Source organism: Nanorana parkeri, unplaced genomic scaffold (assembly GCF_000935625.1).
Source record: "Nanorana parkeri isolate BGI_ZX_2015 unplaced genomic scaffold, ASM93562v1 scaffold873, whole genome shotgun sequence".
NCBI classification, from domain to species: domain Eukaryota; kingdom Metazoa; phylum Chordata; class Amphibia; order Anura; family Dicroglossidae; genus Nanorana; species Nanorana parkeri.
This window is the reverse complement of record NW_017307141.1, coordinates 277301-293991: the sequence shown is the minus strand read 5'-3', so window position 1 is coordinate 293991 and position 16691 is coordinate 277301. Positions and strand designations below refer to the sequence as shown.

General features: G+C 37.6%; 1 protein-coding gene across 1 annotated transcript in view; it reads right to left on the bottom strand.

Moving 5' to 3' along the window:
* The window catches only part of ZNF521 (zinc finger protein 521), a 286555-nt gene that overhangs the window by 40164 nt on the left and 229700 nt on the right, over positions 1-16691 (bottom strand). Inside the window, exons 5-6 of the mRNA XM_018565685.1 lie at positions 11976-12107; positions 2291-2406 (exon numbers count right to left, since the gene is read on the bottom strand). Coding sequence (XP_018421187.1) covers positions 2291-2406; positions 11976-12107 — 248 coding nt within the window. The remainder of the gene's footprint in view (positions 1-2290; positions 2407-11975; positions 12108-16691) is intronic.

The window sequence follows — 16691 nt, the reverse complement described above, 5'->3', positions numbered from 1 at the left end:
TGCAGCAAAATATAATGTATACTTGTTTTACATAAACAAGATTTGTATCTGTTTTGTCTAGAGAAAGCTAGCACAGTTTGCTCTCTGCTATGAAACTGCTCTAATCTGTATACTAGGCACCATAATGTGATCTAAATTGAAATCTCTGCACAGACTGGTGCAGGTGGAGTAAAAACAGTTTGACGACTGAAGGTGCCCACAACATTTCTGATGGGCATACTTACAAAGGTTCTAAATCTTAACCCTAAGCCTTATAATGTGAGGTAAATTTGGGGTCACCAATTACAACATATCTATTTTCTAGTTACATATACATTTTTTTTATAGTAGTATACTGCAGGACAAAATAAAACAAACTGCAGGTTTTTTTTCTTTTATATATATATTTCAAGTGATTTAGCAGAAATATATAGTGGTTATGTACATATTTGTATTTTTTTGCCAGGTAAACATGTAACATTGCATATGCATATTATGAAGACTTCAATCCAAGCCAGCAGGTGGAGCTCCAACCTCCTTTTCACATGGTTAGCCATTTGAGAAAACAATATTTCAAGCTGAATTAATTATTCACACCCCTAATCAGACAATGCAGTCCCAGGTTTCATTAAGACAAATCCTACCGCCTGCCTATAATTTCATAATAATAATCCCCCTCCCCCTGTGTCAAATTGCTGCATTGAAGCTGTAAAGAAAGAATAAACTATAATACAGAAACTGTTTAAACAGACAGTTAAAAGAAAAACTACTTAAAAAAGACCAAACCATCATAGTGTCTCTTTTGATCAAACCAGTGATTCCATGGCAGGAGAATTCTGATAAGTTGCTGGTAATTACAGTCCTTTATGCAATGCCCTCGGTCTTATTATATAAACTGACATATGTGCAGATTGAGGGGTTTCAGCAAAAAATAAATTACTTTACATAGGATATAAGTACATAATAAAATAATGTGGCATACACCTAGTTTACAGATAGTTTCTCTATTCTAGTAGCCATGAGAAACATTATTAATAAATCATCTTATCAGGGTAACTATATGAACCTGTTGAATTATACTACACAGATCTTGCTTCGATTTTCTAAGGTCCTCTCAAAAAATGACAACTGGAACCTGAATGGACGCCAGTTTTTGTGAATGAGGCCCAACGTATTCTTTAATTTAATTAATTTTAACTCTACCTATTATTTTACTGTTCAAATTAACAAATATCTAGATGTACAAATAGACGTATAGCGTACATTGAAGGGTAGTGTACATGTAGCCCATATCAACAATCAATATTATTGCATGCTCCTTCTGACCTTACTGAAAAAATTACAAATCAGTATCTGCTTGGAAGATATGGGCAGCAAAGACCTTTTCCTTTCAGTTTTCACATGAGGCCGAATGTGGAAAGATGCATTGTCCTAAAATTCTACTAACTTATACAGACTAATAAAATAAGAGAAAGGCACTGAAGAAAATAAACACTACACTGAACTACTGTAGTAGCTTTATTATTGTTCATGCCCTGCAGGAAAAACATAAAACGGAAAAAATAGCTGTTTATTACAGATTGTGACACATTGGCTGATCAAATTCTCCACAAAACACTGCGACTGGCTATAAAGCCATCACTTCCACTCATCATATAGCTTTGTCCGCAGCAGTCTAAGCTACGGATAACCTCACGTTACCTCATAAATTCAAAGTATAAAACTATAGCACATGGTGTCCAAAGCATGAACGAATATGTTGTCTACGGACTACCGTTTTGGATAGGTAAAGAAAACAAAACACTCTTATTTACCCACATCATCCCATGCTATTTCTGTTGTCATTACTGATAACATACAACTCTGAGGCAGCAGCGTATATACATAGTAACTGCAGCCAATGCTATCTGTGAAGATAGCTGAAGGCCACCAACAGGCAAACCAACATGCTTGAGTATGTTGGGAGCTATAGAGACAGCTGAGTGCCACCAAACAAGGCAGATCACCATCATGGTGGCATGCTGGAGCTATGGAAATAGCTAGATGCCTCAATCATGCCAGGACAGCATGTTGGTGGCATATTGGTGCTATGGAGATAACTGAATGCCTCCAAACATTACAGAAGAGAAGCATGTTGGTAGAAGGGGACACATTTCCCCTTTTCTCATTTGAACAAAGCCTTAAACCACATTATTTTATGTGTACGTTTACTAAGATGCAGAGCCAACTTTGGTTTGTTTATTGTTCCAAATGTTACCTTACAAGAATTGAAGTGCACATGGTAAAACAAACCCAGATTATGAGAGATTACCTGCAGCTCAGTCTGGAAAAAGAATTTCTGTGGACATTGTGAGCAGTCATAGATCTTGTCCTCTTGTCCATGGGCTGAGAAAATGTGCTGCTGCAGCTTGTTGGCTTGAACAAATACTAGAAACAAAAAACAAAAAACATAGAAACATTTAATGTGCAGCGTACAAATTAACCCTTACAACGTATCAATTACCAAACCAATTCTAATGAGTGCTCTTGACCCATGGTGTATTGCATCTCATACTACTCAAACATCTGGGTCTTCTCCCTTCATTATTTTATACATTTAGCTGTCCCAATCTTTCAATAAATATCTATTAGCTACTCAGTTGTGATTTGCATACTTTATCAGAATTTATAGATAAAATATGCTGAGAGTGAAAGCTACATGCTTATGAACTAAAGCATAGCATCAGATGGAATGCAGAAGATTATGCCAGAGAAATGGCACAGTAAAAAAGAAGCCCTGGAGATTCTGACCAAAGAGAAGGATTGTGTGCTGATGTCTAAATATGATATGTGCTTAGCATTAGGAAATACTCCAAAGCAGGACCATTGGTATTTTTTGTTTCAATAACTGTACTTTGTAATAAGCGTTATTTGCTGCATTTTGATCATTAGGATCCCATTGACAGTACAGTTTATATCCAATTAAATGGTGTCTCACCAGTCAGTCAAAAATGTCACCAGTCAGCATGACCGGACTATGGCCTTGCAATTTATGTTAAAATTTTTTGGGGAGAGATAGAGCTTTCTTTTGGAGGTATATAAAATCACTACGGGGCGGGGGGGGGGGGGGGTGGGGGGGGTGTGTGTGTGTGTGTGTGTGTTATTTTTTTTACTATATAATGAAAAAAGTACCGTAAATGTAAAATTTAACATTTATTCTTAACCATATTTTTGGTAAGACATAAAAGTCGGGAACATGTCGGGTAAATAGACACCAAACATGTCAAGCCTTAAAATCGCAAAAAACGCCCATAGGTGACGCTTAAAACCTTTTACTGCTCATCAGTTTAGTGTTATCAGTGATTAATGGCTCTAAAATTATTGCTCTCATTCCGCTTGCAGCGATATGCAACATGTGCGGCACGATAGGCGCAATCATCGTTTTTGCACGTGGGTGCACCCGACGCATATCTGCGTGTGTATGCGGGGGGCGGACTTAAAAAAATTGTTTTCTTTTTATGCTTCTTTCATTTTTTTATGATTCTTTAATTTTTGTGTTACTTTTTTTTTTTACACACAACTTTATTGCTATTACATGGGGGGATAAGAAGCCCTCTATGTGATAGCCAATTTAAAGGACAGGTCCTCTTTATGGAGACATTAGGGGTCTCCAAGACCCCAAATGTCACCTAGGTACCCCCAGAGAAGCTGATGAAGCAGAGATCTGCTACATCAGCTTCCGTAGCTGGAGAGTGACACTGAATGCAGGAAGTGATGTTATATACATCACTTCCTGCATTCGGGGACTGAGAGGAGATCAAAAGGGAGTTCTTATATAGTATACGGATTCTGAACAAAGACACAGTATATAGATAGAATAGTAAAAGATGACATTTCTGGGTAACAAAATAATTTTTTTTGTTACTATAAATATATTACAATCTCTGCATAAGAAGGGTGACTCCTATGTTAATCTTTTTGCTCATACGTAGTGTAGCCTTGTCAGATTGTGGAAGGGAGCAGTACTGGTTTTGTGAATGAGGAGAGTATTGTAGGTCAGGTAATATCCTTGCCAAAACAGGGGAGTTTTAAGTTTTGTTTACAGGTTCAGATCACAATTATAGATATGCCATAATGTATCGTTAAATATTTTGAAGGCTGATCATCAGAATCGTATCTTGGTTGGGTGGTTGTTCTGTGCATGGATTGGCTTATACTGTCTATTCATTTTTTATTTTCAAGGTTTCATTAAATTATTTTAACAATTAAACAATTATATACTTGCATAGATTCTATACATTTGATGCACAAATGTTTTTTAAATAATGTTATGTAACTGCTGCTTTTTATATTTATTCAGTTTGTGTTTTTACCAATCACCATAGTTAGAGGGGGAAAAAAACTGAGATCACATAAACAATGGTTTGACAAGGCAGAGAAAACAGCTACATTTCAAAACAAAAGAACAATTTCCTGTAATAAATAAAAATCATATCCCGCAGATACTCCAGGGCAGGGACAGGAAAATGAGAAATTGGTAGGTTCTCTTTCGATACATTCAGATCAACTAAACCTACATGGAGAATGCAGGGGTTTCAATAATACAAACATGTTCAATTTTAATGACTACAAAACAAGGCCCTAAGAATGTGTAAGAGTTTACCTGGGAGACATGCTATTAATAATTAAATTGTATATGCCAGAGGCAGCATTTGGGTTGGCAGCACTGACTTCTGATAGATGCTTGGTGCACTGTGACCTAAAAAAAAGTTTGCATGTAGAATATTTATCGGCATAGGCAGAGTGAGATTGATTATGAATGCTGCCATTTGACTCTGTCTCCAGTCATATCATTACAATTATTCTCATTTCAAGCTCACTGAAAAAAATTAGGATATTGCATGGTGACTCATACATTTTAATCACATTTTCTCATTAGGTCAAGACTACTGAACTCATTTGAAAACATTATTTAATTAGCTCAAAACTAGATTTTTCTTATTGTTTACTAACCTTAAACTGGACACACTGAAATGCTCCATTACAGCTACATCAAAGTTTTTTTTTTTTAGTAACCTGGGATTCTATACAGATTCCAGTTATGAAAGGGGTAAACAGAGATAGTTCTGTACAAAAGTGCTCCTAAACACAGTTCAAAAAATGTGCAACATTGAATGGTTAGTCTGCCTAAAACATTTTGGTAGCCAGTGGTGGACTAATTCATTCTAGACCAATGTAACATTAGAAGTGATTTAAGGTCACATCCCTGCAAGTGACATAATAGGTACAACCACAACTCCTCTAACAATAGAATGAAGTTTGGTGCGCCATGACAATGAACCCTAGCAGATATCTCTTCTAAAAGTAGACACCGGGGTGGGGGGGGGACTTCAGCTAACCAAAGAACATCTATAAGTGAAAACATTTGAGAAGGACTCCTTTAAAACTAAGGCTAATTAATAACTCAAACTGTGTATGGTATAAGCCAAAAGAAATTTGTCACCTTTCATTAAATGAATGAAACCCACAGTGATTAAACTATTTAAGCTCCAAGGAGTTATTGCAGCAACTGGAAATGCCACCCTTGGAATAATGATGGTTCCAGCATAACAAACTTATACTCATGGCAGCTGCACAATCTATATCGGAGTGTGTTTATACTTTGCTATAGGGCAGGTTCACAACACACGGCCAGATCTAGAACTCAGTGCATTGCATTTTGCTGCGTTCAAGTTTTTTTTGTTTAAAATTGTTTTTTAGGTGCGTTCCAGTGCTTTTATGCATTTGTTGAGTTTCCATGCGTTCCAGTGCATTCCAGAACAGACAAAATTAGACATTCAGTATTTTTCTGGTCTGGTACAGACTGCGCTGGTGTGAACAGAGGTCAGAAATAGCATAGGCATACATTAGGATGCATTTTGGGTCCGGAAACAATCTGCTCTGGAGATGATCTGGATGTGGTGTGAATGGGCCCCTCAGCAATGACTTTCTGTGACATGAGTATTACCAGCACCTGCATATGAAAACATTTATATTTTTTAACACACTGTTGCTTTTCTCATATCTTTAGCATCTAATTACCTGCTTATTACTTGCTAATTGAGGAAGGGACACAGTCAAGCTGTTTCTCTGCATCACTAGCATGTAATGTGTTTGATTAGGCAGGTTTACCCTACTTGGATCTCATTGCTACATGCCTATTTAGTGATTGTAGAGATTGCATGCAAAGTCCAAGTTTGGATTGCTTCCTATTAAGCACCCAATGGAATCCTGCAGCAGCTTCCTTCAGCACCAACACCTTGTGACTGAGTTTTACTAGCGCATGGACATCCAAGATGTCAGTACCTGTGTATGTATGCATCAGTCATTTAAACTTCCTGTGTTTCACTATACCTACAGCATTACTAACCTATTTATTGGGGAATCCACACAGCCAAGTAGATTCTTCCAAAACAGGGTAATAGAAGAAAGAAAAAAAAATGGCGAAAACAGAGATCCGGGATAGATCCAACTAACTGTAGTCTTAGTAGTAAGCTGTCCCTCTGCATCATTATCATACAATAGGTTTGACCAGCCAGTTACAACCTTTTTTTTTTTTTGGATCTCGTTATTACATGCCTACTCAGTGATTGTGGAACTGTGCGTGTTATCTCTGTGGAGAATTCTACATACAAGTTTGCATCACTTACTAGAGATATCTAGAGATTAGAGAGCTGGATAAGTTGGCATTGTGAACTCTTTATCACAGTTTAAAAAATACTTCTACTGGGTCCACACCTAATGTTGAAGGGGATCCAGTTTCAATAGTACCATAGTCCACCTGGAGTTATGCTTTTTCATAGATGATTGCTGGATTATGCAAGGTTTCTTTGAATTTTTTCTGGTCTACTCCGAGTCCTCAGCACATTTTTATATATTCATGTGCACAATTGCTAGAATTTAAGAGATTCATTAAAAGTGATATTTTAGTCACATTCTATGTTCCCAGATCGCAGTTAATTTGTACCTCTGTTAATGCATCAAGTGGGCACATAGAAATTAATTATTTCTGACCAGACGGTACAGAAAACCTATACTGGGAAAAATACTGAGGATGACCTACTTCTATAAATGCCAGTTTCCTTTGCTAACAAACAGCAACAGCATTTGAGCTAAATGCATTCTGTCAGTATTTTAAAGCAGATGCATTGCTGCTGACAGGTGTAAACAGGAAATCAAACTGTGATGCGATAATCAATCAAGGCCAACTACTCATCACATGTTAACATAAGCTGGGTGTAAGCTCTCATTCTGCATTTCCAAACCCGTATTTATTAAATAAAATAGGTATTCAATAAGCTAAAATGCTGGAAATTGTCTTTACAGAAGGTGCTTAAATGCCTCAGCAGTCTGTGTTATGCAAGCAATGGCTGCTTTATTCCCATATGGCTTTATTCCAATATGGATACCAACTCAGACGGACCAGATCAAACAGGTTAAAATAAAAGCAATTACACATGAGCCACATACACATGCTAATGTGGTTCTCAGTCATCTATCCTGGTTAAGCAATTTTGACCGCATTAAGAGAATCTAAACATATTTGCTGGCCGTTACATCACAGAGTGAAATATGGTCCACAAATTGGTCCTGAAGAATGATACTTAATTATCCCACTAGCTCCTTGAACCTGTGACCACCCAGGGGTGGTCAGAGCTGTGTTTAGTGGCATGGCCAGAAGGAGAGGTATGTCCATTCTTCTTAAACAGTTACAACTTTAATATAAACACCCAGTTTAGTTATTTTAAAGTGATCTTTTTCCCATTTGGGAGTAAATTGGAAATCAGTTTTTTTACATCTGTATCCCCATGGGCAACATTACCTTCACTTTCTGTTGCATAGATACAAGAGGAAGTGAAAGAAAAATCACTGCAAACTAAGGGCAAACCTCTCTATTCTTGTTACAGTGACATTACAATTTTGATTTGCCTTACTTTTAGTTCTGGTGACAATTATCTGGAGAAATAAAGTGTAAATCCGGCCAGTGGGGAAACACACAGCATTAAATACCCAACAGAGATTTTAATCCTTCCCTATGTTATCTTAGGGTCCTAGCACTGATGGATAATACAAACACAAAGTTAAGGAAAAGGGCCCCCAAAAAGAATAAATAATTAGGTGGTTAAGAGCATAGGAGTAATAGTCCATGCTTTTTGGGGGTAATAGAACCACTATGTGTAGAAGAGTGATATAACAGCTCACTTAGAGTTTTATTTTCTTAGCACAGATCGCTTTTTCATTATGTATAATGACTAAATCAGTTTCATTTAGCCAATGGGAAATGCTGCCTCCAGTAGCGATTTCACCTCCTCCTCATTGTAAGGCTCACCCCCTAGTTCCCTGAAAGCGACCGTCACTGGGGCAGGTAAACTGAGCAGTTAACCCTTCCCACACAAACCCTAGCCACCACTACGTGCATTAACAGAAACATGAAACTTCCATAGTATTTGCTGTTGCAATTCTGACTTCTGTAAAAAAAAAAATGTCTTTACCATTCCCTGCCAAGCGCAGTTTACATCATGCCAGCTTCTTCAAGGTGCGGAGTTCTTAGTCTCTAGTTAGAGCAGTCAGAGACTCAGCAAAAAAATATCTCCAGAAAATATACTACTAAACAGACATTACCAACAGTAGAATAAAAGTAATGAAAATTGAAAAAATACTTAAGTGAAGTCCGTCTGGCTTTGGTACACTGCAGAGTTTGGATCAGTTCAAGATTAAGTCCAATGTGATGTTAAAGAAGTCAGTGGCCCTCTTAACATGCCTCTCAGTAATCTTTAATAGTTCCAAAGATAAAATGAGAGCTCACAGCTTCTTATGTAACAGCTTTTTCTTGACCCTGGAGAAGGTGTTGAAGAACTAGCTCCACCCAACCAAAGGGTATGAGAAATGTGTAGTAGGTGTGCTGGAGTGTTTTATCGTGCCAAAAGGACTCACCCGACTCTCCTGGGCGTATCTATTTTTTCAAATTTTAAGTTTCCACAATCCAATCACAAACCAGTATACTATTTGGCAGGATAAAATTAATTGTTAGATACTAAACATGATATATTTCTGTATATTTCTCCTAGGAGGTCTTACTAGCCTTCTGCATCTTGTAATATAGTTGTGTTTGATGTCCAACCGAGTGGTATCTTCTACATTAATATGACCACTTTTTGGCAATGCAACACCCTTATTTTAGTTATGTTATGGAATATGAATGGAGCATAACTTTGTGGAGTTCAGTTTTAGGTCCCTATTCCAATCAGTATTATTTAAACAGCATACCAGACTGCTTAAGACTCGACCATTTATGACAATCCTCTGAAGACCCTGGCTCGTGACTGTTTATGATATCTCTGCATTTCATCTAACCTCTCTCCTTTATTTTAATGTGTCATAAAACAGCCTAAGCATGGCTGCTTAAACACAGACAAGAGATTTTAATCTGACCATCTTGTTACCGACTTGTGAATTATGGGAAGAATGGAGGTGGCAATTCGCCTCCTGCACCCCTCCCACATTCTTTCCACAGCCCTCAATTGTCACTTTGAGGTCTTCAGTTCCAATCCCAGCAAGACCCCACTTAATTTAAACCTGGCTACATGGGTAGTGTTTGCTGTTACAGTTTGTCCTCACACTCCTCCACCATCTTTTTAGATAATTTGGCTTCTGCCTAAATTGACCCTAGCATTTTTGGTGAATGTGGGTACTTGTTTGGCTGTGATGCACACGTGATACTGTGAGCTCCAGTGAAGAATGGATATACGTGAATGGTGAAATGTACTCTAATATTTTTTCAGCACAGAGATAAAGCAGTCTTTTAGCAGACATAGTTCAAATGACAAAGTAAAGTATCGTAAACATCATAGAACTGAAGGTGACGAGAAATGTAATTCAGAAGCAGACGAGATTAGCCCAAACATAACAGTCTGTGTAAACCGCTAAAATGTGGCAGTGGATTTTTCAGTTTCGTAACATTACAGAAGAACACAAAACTGTCTCATTTATCAGGTGTCAAATTAATAACCGCTAGTCTGAAAAAGAAAATTGCAAAATCAAGCAAGTTATGCGTACATAGCATGTTATAGCCAATATGTGTTTCAGCTCTACTGGAAGCTTGACAATAAGCCCCTCAGTAGCTTATTAGAGAATTACGAGTGCTGTCAATAGAAAAATCAATTTCACCAAAGGATTTCTAGCCCTCTGCAGCATTAAAGAATTGACATATTGGATTGAAGGCATTACTGCTATGCAGTAGGAAGAAATTCAGGAGGGTGTGTAGTAGTCACTGGAGATAGCTGCATGATTCTTTTGAGAGCATCTTCACACAGAGCAGATTGCCTTTATTACTGCAGGACATGCAGCCGTCCACCTGTTGGGTTTACAATGGGATTTTTTTAGGCGGAAAAATAGAAAGAAATTAACTTTGGTGGAAATAGGCTCTGCAGTAGGCTCATCCAATGCTTTTCTCCTTCATAGCCTGATAATGAAATCTACAGTTCTCTTTTTCCTGTTGTTTCTTTTTGTATTAAAGAAAAATAGCTGTTGACACAAAGCTGAACACTAGATGTCACTGTCTGACGCCGCTTTCTGCTGAATTACACTTACGTGAGCACTAATAAATTAATAAAGGGTGACTGTTATCACCACATTGTTAGAAAAAAAATGAAAAGTAATAGATCCAGACATGGTAATATGCATTATTCTTTCTTTGGGATATTCTTCGTGATTAAAGTCACTGCATTTAAGTTAACTTCACAACAATGTAAACATTTGTACCGACAGTGAATCTAGGAAAGTGATTTATATTTCATTTATGCATGTCATTATACTCATGAACAGGGTAAAAACAGATAAATGGACATCAAAATAGCAGATTCGGTGTAATTTAATCAATCAGCAACAGCAAAAATGGCATAGGTGTACATCCATACATAGTATTTATTGCAATGTTTTGATCATGCAACAGCATAATCAAATTGTCAAATGGCTATATTTTTTGGGTGATCACTAGGTATATGTTATAATCTGATGCTGCAGATGCATAAAGAAAAAGATACAAAACAAACAATCAATCTTACACACTTAATAACCCAGTTCATTCAACTCTCTTGGTTAAATTAAATACTACACTGGTTGACTAGATAAATGTAATTGTTGGTCTGAATCAGCCTCCGTATGGACCATGGAAGGCCCACCAGTAAATCAGGGGTCCCACTAGAAGATCAAAAATAATATATACACTGGGTAGCACAGGGGTTAGCACTAACCCTTATCTGCATCCATATTTTCCCCTGGCTTCCTTTCACAACCCAAAAACATACCAGTAGGGTCACTGGCTTTCATTCAGATTGGCACTTCTGTATATGTGCACAACCCTATGTATGTTTGTGGTAGAAACAGTAGATCATGTGTCTTTGGAGGCATATATTCTAGATAAAACCCAACTCTGGGCACACAAAAAAACCTCAACAGTATCAGAGCAGATATAAATTCCACTTACATAAAACAAACCTCCCATCCTACTGGCTTTACTCTAGAGCGGTCAAATCTGTTCTACTACATGCAGATGGAAATACAGTTCACACTTTATTGTCATGCCCACTGGGATAGAAGCAATGCAGATCACACTAAATCTCTGCCCCCTCTCCTCCTGCCCATTCACAAAACAGAGTCTGGGGCTGTGTGTTTTGTGAATGGGCAGGAGGAGAGGGGATCGGAGATGCAACCCTAGCAGTGAGATTTTTGAGACCTGCAATGCTTGCATATGTAAGTGTGCATGTATACCCGAACTCACAAACAGCTGGAGATATGTCAAGAAATCATGTTATTTTTACTATTCAGGTGTTCTATCCATATACACAACTTTTTGTACACCATTTTTCTTTCATCTCATAAGACAGACAAGTAAAATACATTCCTTTGCACTAAAAAAGAAATGTCAACTGTTTTTGATCCAGATACTTGGTAACAATGGTATTTTTAAGCATATTTACCTGTAAAACAGACTGGACATTTAAATGTGCCTCCCATTCCTTCAAAGCTGTGCTCAATTAAATGGCACTGCAGTTTTGCTGGGGAGTCAAATGACTGGCTGCAGAGTTTACACTCATGATTAAGACCTTCATCTGAAAGAATAAAACAAGAAAAACATTAGTTACTACAGCAAACAATCACCTAGCCAAGGAAAGCTATTATATGGTACATTACATTACAATACATTATATTGCTAACTCCAAAGTGAAAAAGGCTTCTTGAAACATTTTGTTTAAAATATGCATCTTGAAATTCCATCATATCAAATTGACACTTGGCTTTGTACAGTACTATTATTTATAGATGAATGCCAGACCAAAAGAGCTCCCTGAAGCACCCATTAACAGGATTAATAAACAGGAAGTCAACCATGGATAGTAAAAATATCCAACCCCTATGGGAAGACCTTATCTCAGATATCGTAAGCTCTGATAAGCCACTTTATATACTTGTGTATCTGAAATGTTTTTTTCTATCCATTATAAATACAGGAGCTGACTTTTTTGGGGCTTGATGGCTATAGAAGACCCAGTAATTGGCAACAAAAGCATATGTTTAAGCAGCAGACTTCTTTAATCCAGCATTTAACCCTACACAATAAAAAAAATTTGCATGGCAATGCATGCAGAATCATTGTCTCTTTCTTGTTCTTCAACACCATAGCAAGTCTGACAGATATCATGTCACGGCTTTTTAATGAATGACGATTATAGCTTGTGGATTAAGATTGCAATAACTATAGAACAAATTCTGATCGTCTAAAATTATCATAAGGTAATGCATAAAGCATTGCTTAAGAGAGCTATACCACTGCAATACCCTTCTATCTTGAGTTTGACTTGATGTTTGCATGATGAAAGGACTATTCCATTCACCATGAAGAAAATGGAGCTGTCTTCAATCTGAAAAGCTTTCCAACATAATGGAATACATCTGCAGGGGATATGGAGCACTTCTTGACCACTGCAATTTATATTGGATTAGTATAATTTACAAAAAAACTGTGTACATGGGCAGCCACAACAAAGTGAATTGATAAAAATCAATTTATTTTAAAAGGCAGAGCTCTGATGTGAATATGTCAGTGCTATGAAGATCATGTTTGATGTTGGAAGATGTGATACCAGGGCTATGTCCCAGTAGCAAATTTTAACAAGCAGCTAGGGAAAGAGACCTTCTGAGAAATGTTAGCGAGCTTGATCATATTCCTAGGATTAGTAATTTCAAGGCAGGACTGACCAGGCTACCTGACCCCAGTAATATGACTACCTTGAAATTACATGATCTTTTGAGACTATAGGCAGTTGCACTCTGTAAGGGATGCAGATTGCACATCTTGGCACAGCTTCCAAAATGACCAGTCACTAGGCAATGGAGTAACCATAAAGAACCTTGACACATGCTGTCCCTTGAGGCCTACTACATAATTTTTCATTAACTTGGGTCAGAAGTGACAATGCCTACACACCCTACCTTCACCACTCTCTACCAAAAAAAACTAAAAAGAAAAAAAAGTTAGCATTTCAAGTATCAAATATGTATGCAAATAAACATTCTACATACATTATATACTTTGTGATTTAAAGAAAGTACATTCAGTGTACCCATGTAGATAAGGTATATATAAATATTACATATACATATGTGAACCCTTGTTTAGATTATTTAGGTACCTACGCAGAGGTAAGCATTCCAAATAATATTAACTACTGACAAAAGTAATGAAGTAGTTAATCTAACTCCTCTAAGCACTTGGCAAAACAGTTTAATATCCCATCCACCAATATGTTCTTTTAACTACTATAGCGCACATGACACAAATGTTGTAAATGTAATGGTATCTGCCTCATCAAGCTGTCATTTCCACTAAGCTGGAGTGCCTTGCTTTCTCTATTGTAACCAAGGATGAAATAATGTGTTGGCACTTGCTGCTCTCAATATACTCTATATACAAATCAAATCTTTTAAACGAGGTCTATAATTAGGAAGTCAAATGACGAGTCTTTACATTTAAACTGTCTGATTAGATGTAAACACTACCCAGCACATACATCACAAATTTTCTATAACTTCTAACGGAATGCAATAGCAAAGAACTGTAATGAAAGAGCACACAACTAACCAATATATCACAAGGAGACGGGGAAAGCTTTAGACCCCCCCACCACGATCATAAAAAATACTTTTGTTTTGGAAAAGAAAAATGTTAACCCACATGTAAAGAGTGTATGTGATTTGAAATAATGCTTGCTCCATCGGTACAAAATATAGCCCCATGCATATGCTGTCTGATAGCATGTATGCAACATGACTTCATTTACAGGTTCATAATGCTTATTAGTTGTAGCCAGAACAATTATATGTCATGGCAGTACTTTACCTTCATTTTGCCTTTACCAAGAAGCCCAGTGTATTAAATTGCATACATTTTCCGTGCTAAAATCCAGAAGGCAGTTTAAGTTCGCAATAAAAGCACTTGCGTTATCCAACAACAATGCCTGTTGATTGACAGCAGGTGGGAGCAATGTGTAACGCATCTGAATTGAAATGCATGTTAGAAAACCTCCAGCACAGCACAATATGTATGACAGATTCTGAATGCCTTTTCCCTATTTTGACATAGGAATTTGCTCTATCGTGTGGCAATGCTAAAAAGGATGTTGAGGTAGTAACTAGGAAGGATGTCCCCGATTAAAGGCCAAGTTTACCTTTCTTACCATATTTGGTGTTACACCCATATTTAGGGTGTAACATGAAACATGGCCACATCACAAGCCCCTCACTCCTATCCCTTACTGCAGCAGCTGGAGAGGAAATGGCCTGGTAGGCCTAGGCCGGATTCGGCTGACAGGCCTTGTGTTTGACATGTGTCAATATATTTTTGCTGATTTGGCTGCAGTTAAAGTGGCATTAAAGTTACCCCCCCATGCTGCTTTAAGGACTTCGCTAAAGTGATGCCTCTTGATCTGATCATCTTCTTTCCAGTAGTTTTCAGCAGTCCCTCCAGCACTGGTGCCGGTCTCTGATCCAGCACAGACTGCTCTCCCTTTCTGTACCACGTTGTCTGTCTGGCGTGCACGCTCATGGCTGCGTGCATTTACTTACAGCGAGTCTCTCCTCTTCTCCCCGATGATCTCTGCTGTGCATGCGCCGCACTCATCCTCCTGCATGGCCGCTCAAGAAACTGGATTTTACAGCCTGGAGCGAGCAACAGAGAAAGAGGTACGTTTTTCCCTGTTTGGTAACTTTTATTTTTTTAAATGTTTTGCATACTTCTACTGTTTGCTAGCAGTAGATATATGCAAAAAAAATGATTTTAATGTCACTAACTGCAGATATTCGCAATCCAAAAACATATAATTGCCTAAAAAAATTACCAAAAGCAGTAGCTGCAAATGATAAAAACTCATCCTGCATTAGTAGCAGCTAAAAGCCACTATTGGCACTTTAGGAATCATTGTTAGATTTATAGATAATGTCCTAGGTCTACATAAATTCCCAATGTCTGCCATTAATGTGCCTTTAGTTACTGGAGAGCATGGGTGTATATTTTAGCAGCCAGTAGAATGGAGGCAAAGCACATATTTGTAACCTTGACAAACACAACTAATGTCTAAAGATAATAAGGTCCATACAATGTGATGTATAGCTTGTGAACACTCATAGCCCTTTTATATCCCTGTCATTCCTGACAGTGTGATATACAATGATCCTCTATAACGAGGAAGCTCTCAGTCACTAACAGTCTCCAGCAACGTTTCAAAATTTAGATCAGTTTAACAGCTCTCTATTTTTTTTCTATTCAGGTTTGCAGGCTTAACAGAACATCAAATCTGCATCATGTCTGCTGGGGCTGCCTGGGGCACTCCAATGATGCCATCACAATTCACAAGTCAAATCCAAACCCGTTCAGAAGACAGTCACAGAAGTCAGCAAATCTTCTGCAGACTAACATCTAGATTTTCAGACAGCTAAACCTATATGTAATTATCACAAGCTGTACATGAAAAAGTGATGCAGAGATTTTAAAAATATTAGCATTTGTGCTGTTAGCAACTTGTCACTGGCATGATTTAGAACACGTAACAAGAACACGGAATAGTAATCATAAAAATAACAGCACAGCTTTTTTTTATCGGTATACTCCAGTTCAAACTGTAAAAAAAATATTATAGCGTACGTATAGGAAAAACTTTATTTTGGTTTTGGATAGACCTAAGGGTTGGACCCCTTGTCAAGTTTTTAATGATGTGTGAGTCCCTGCTGGGGAGATTTACCCTCTCTATTTGTCCAGGTTCCCATTGTCACCGAGACACAAATTAAGAGGAAATCCTAAATTTTAGAATTTTCGTAGGCTTGAAATGGAGGAAATTCTTCCATTCTGCATTTTGGTGACAACTGTCTCAGATGTAAATTCATTGTACTTTGTGACGATTAACTCCCTTCCTGCTGCATCTCCCAGACAAGAAATGGAGAAACCTTCCCCAGTAGGAAACAGACAGCAAAAAATAACCTGATAGCGGTTTTAATCCCTTTCCTACTTTATCCATAATTAAAAGAAAAAGTAGAGACACCTAGGAGCTGCCATTCCTTTTTTCTGAAAAAGCTGGTTGCTTGGCTTTGTCTGGCTTCAAAGCTTTTGAGTCCCAGGATGCAGAACAAGCATAGTGCCAATA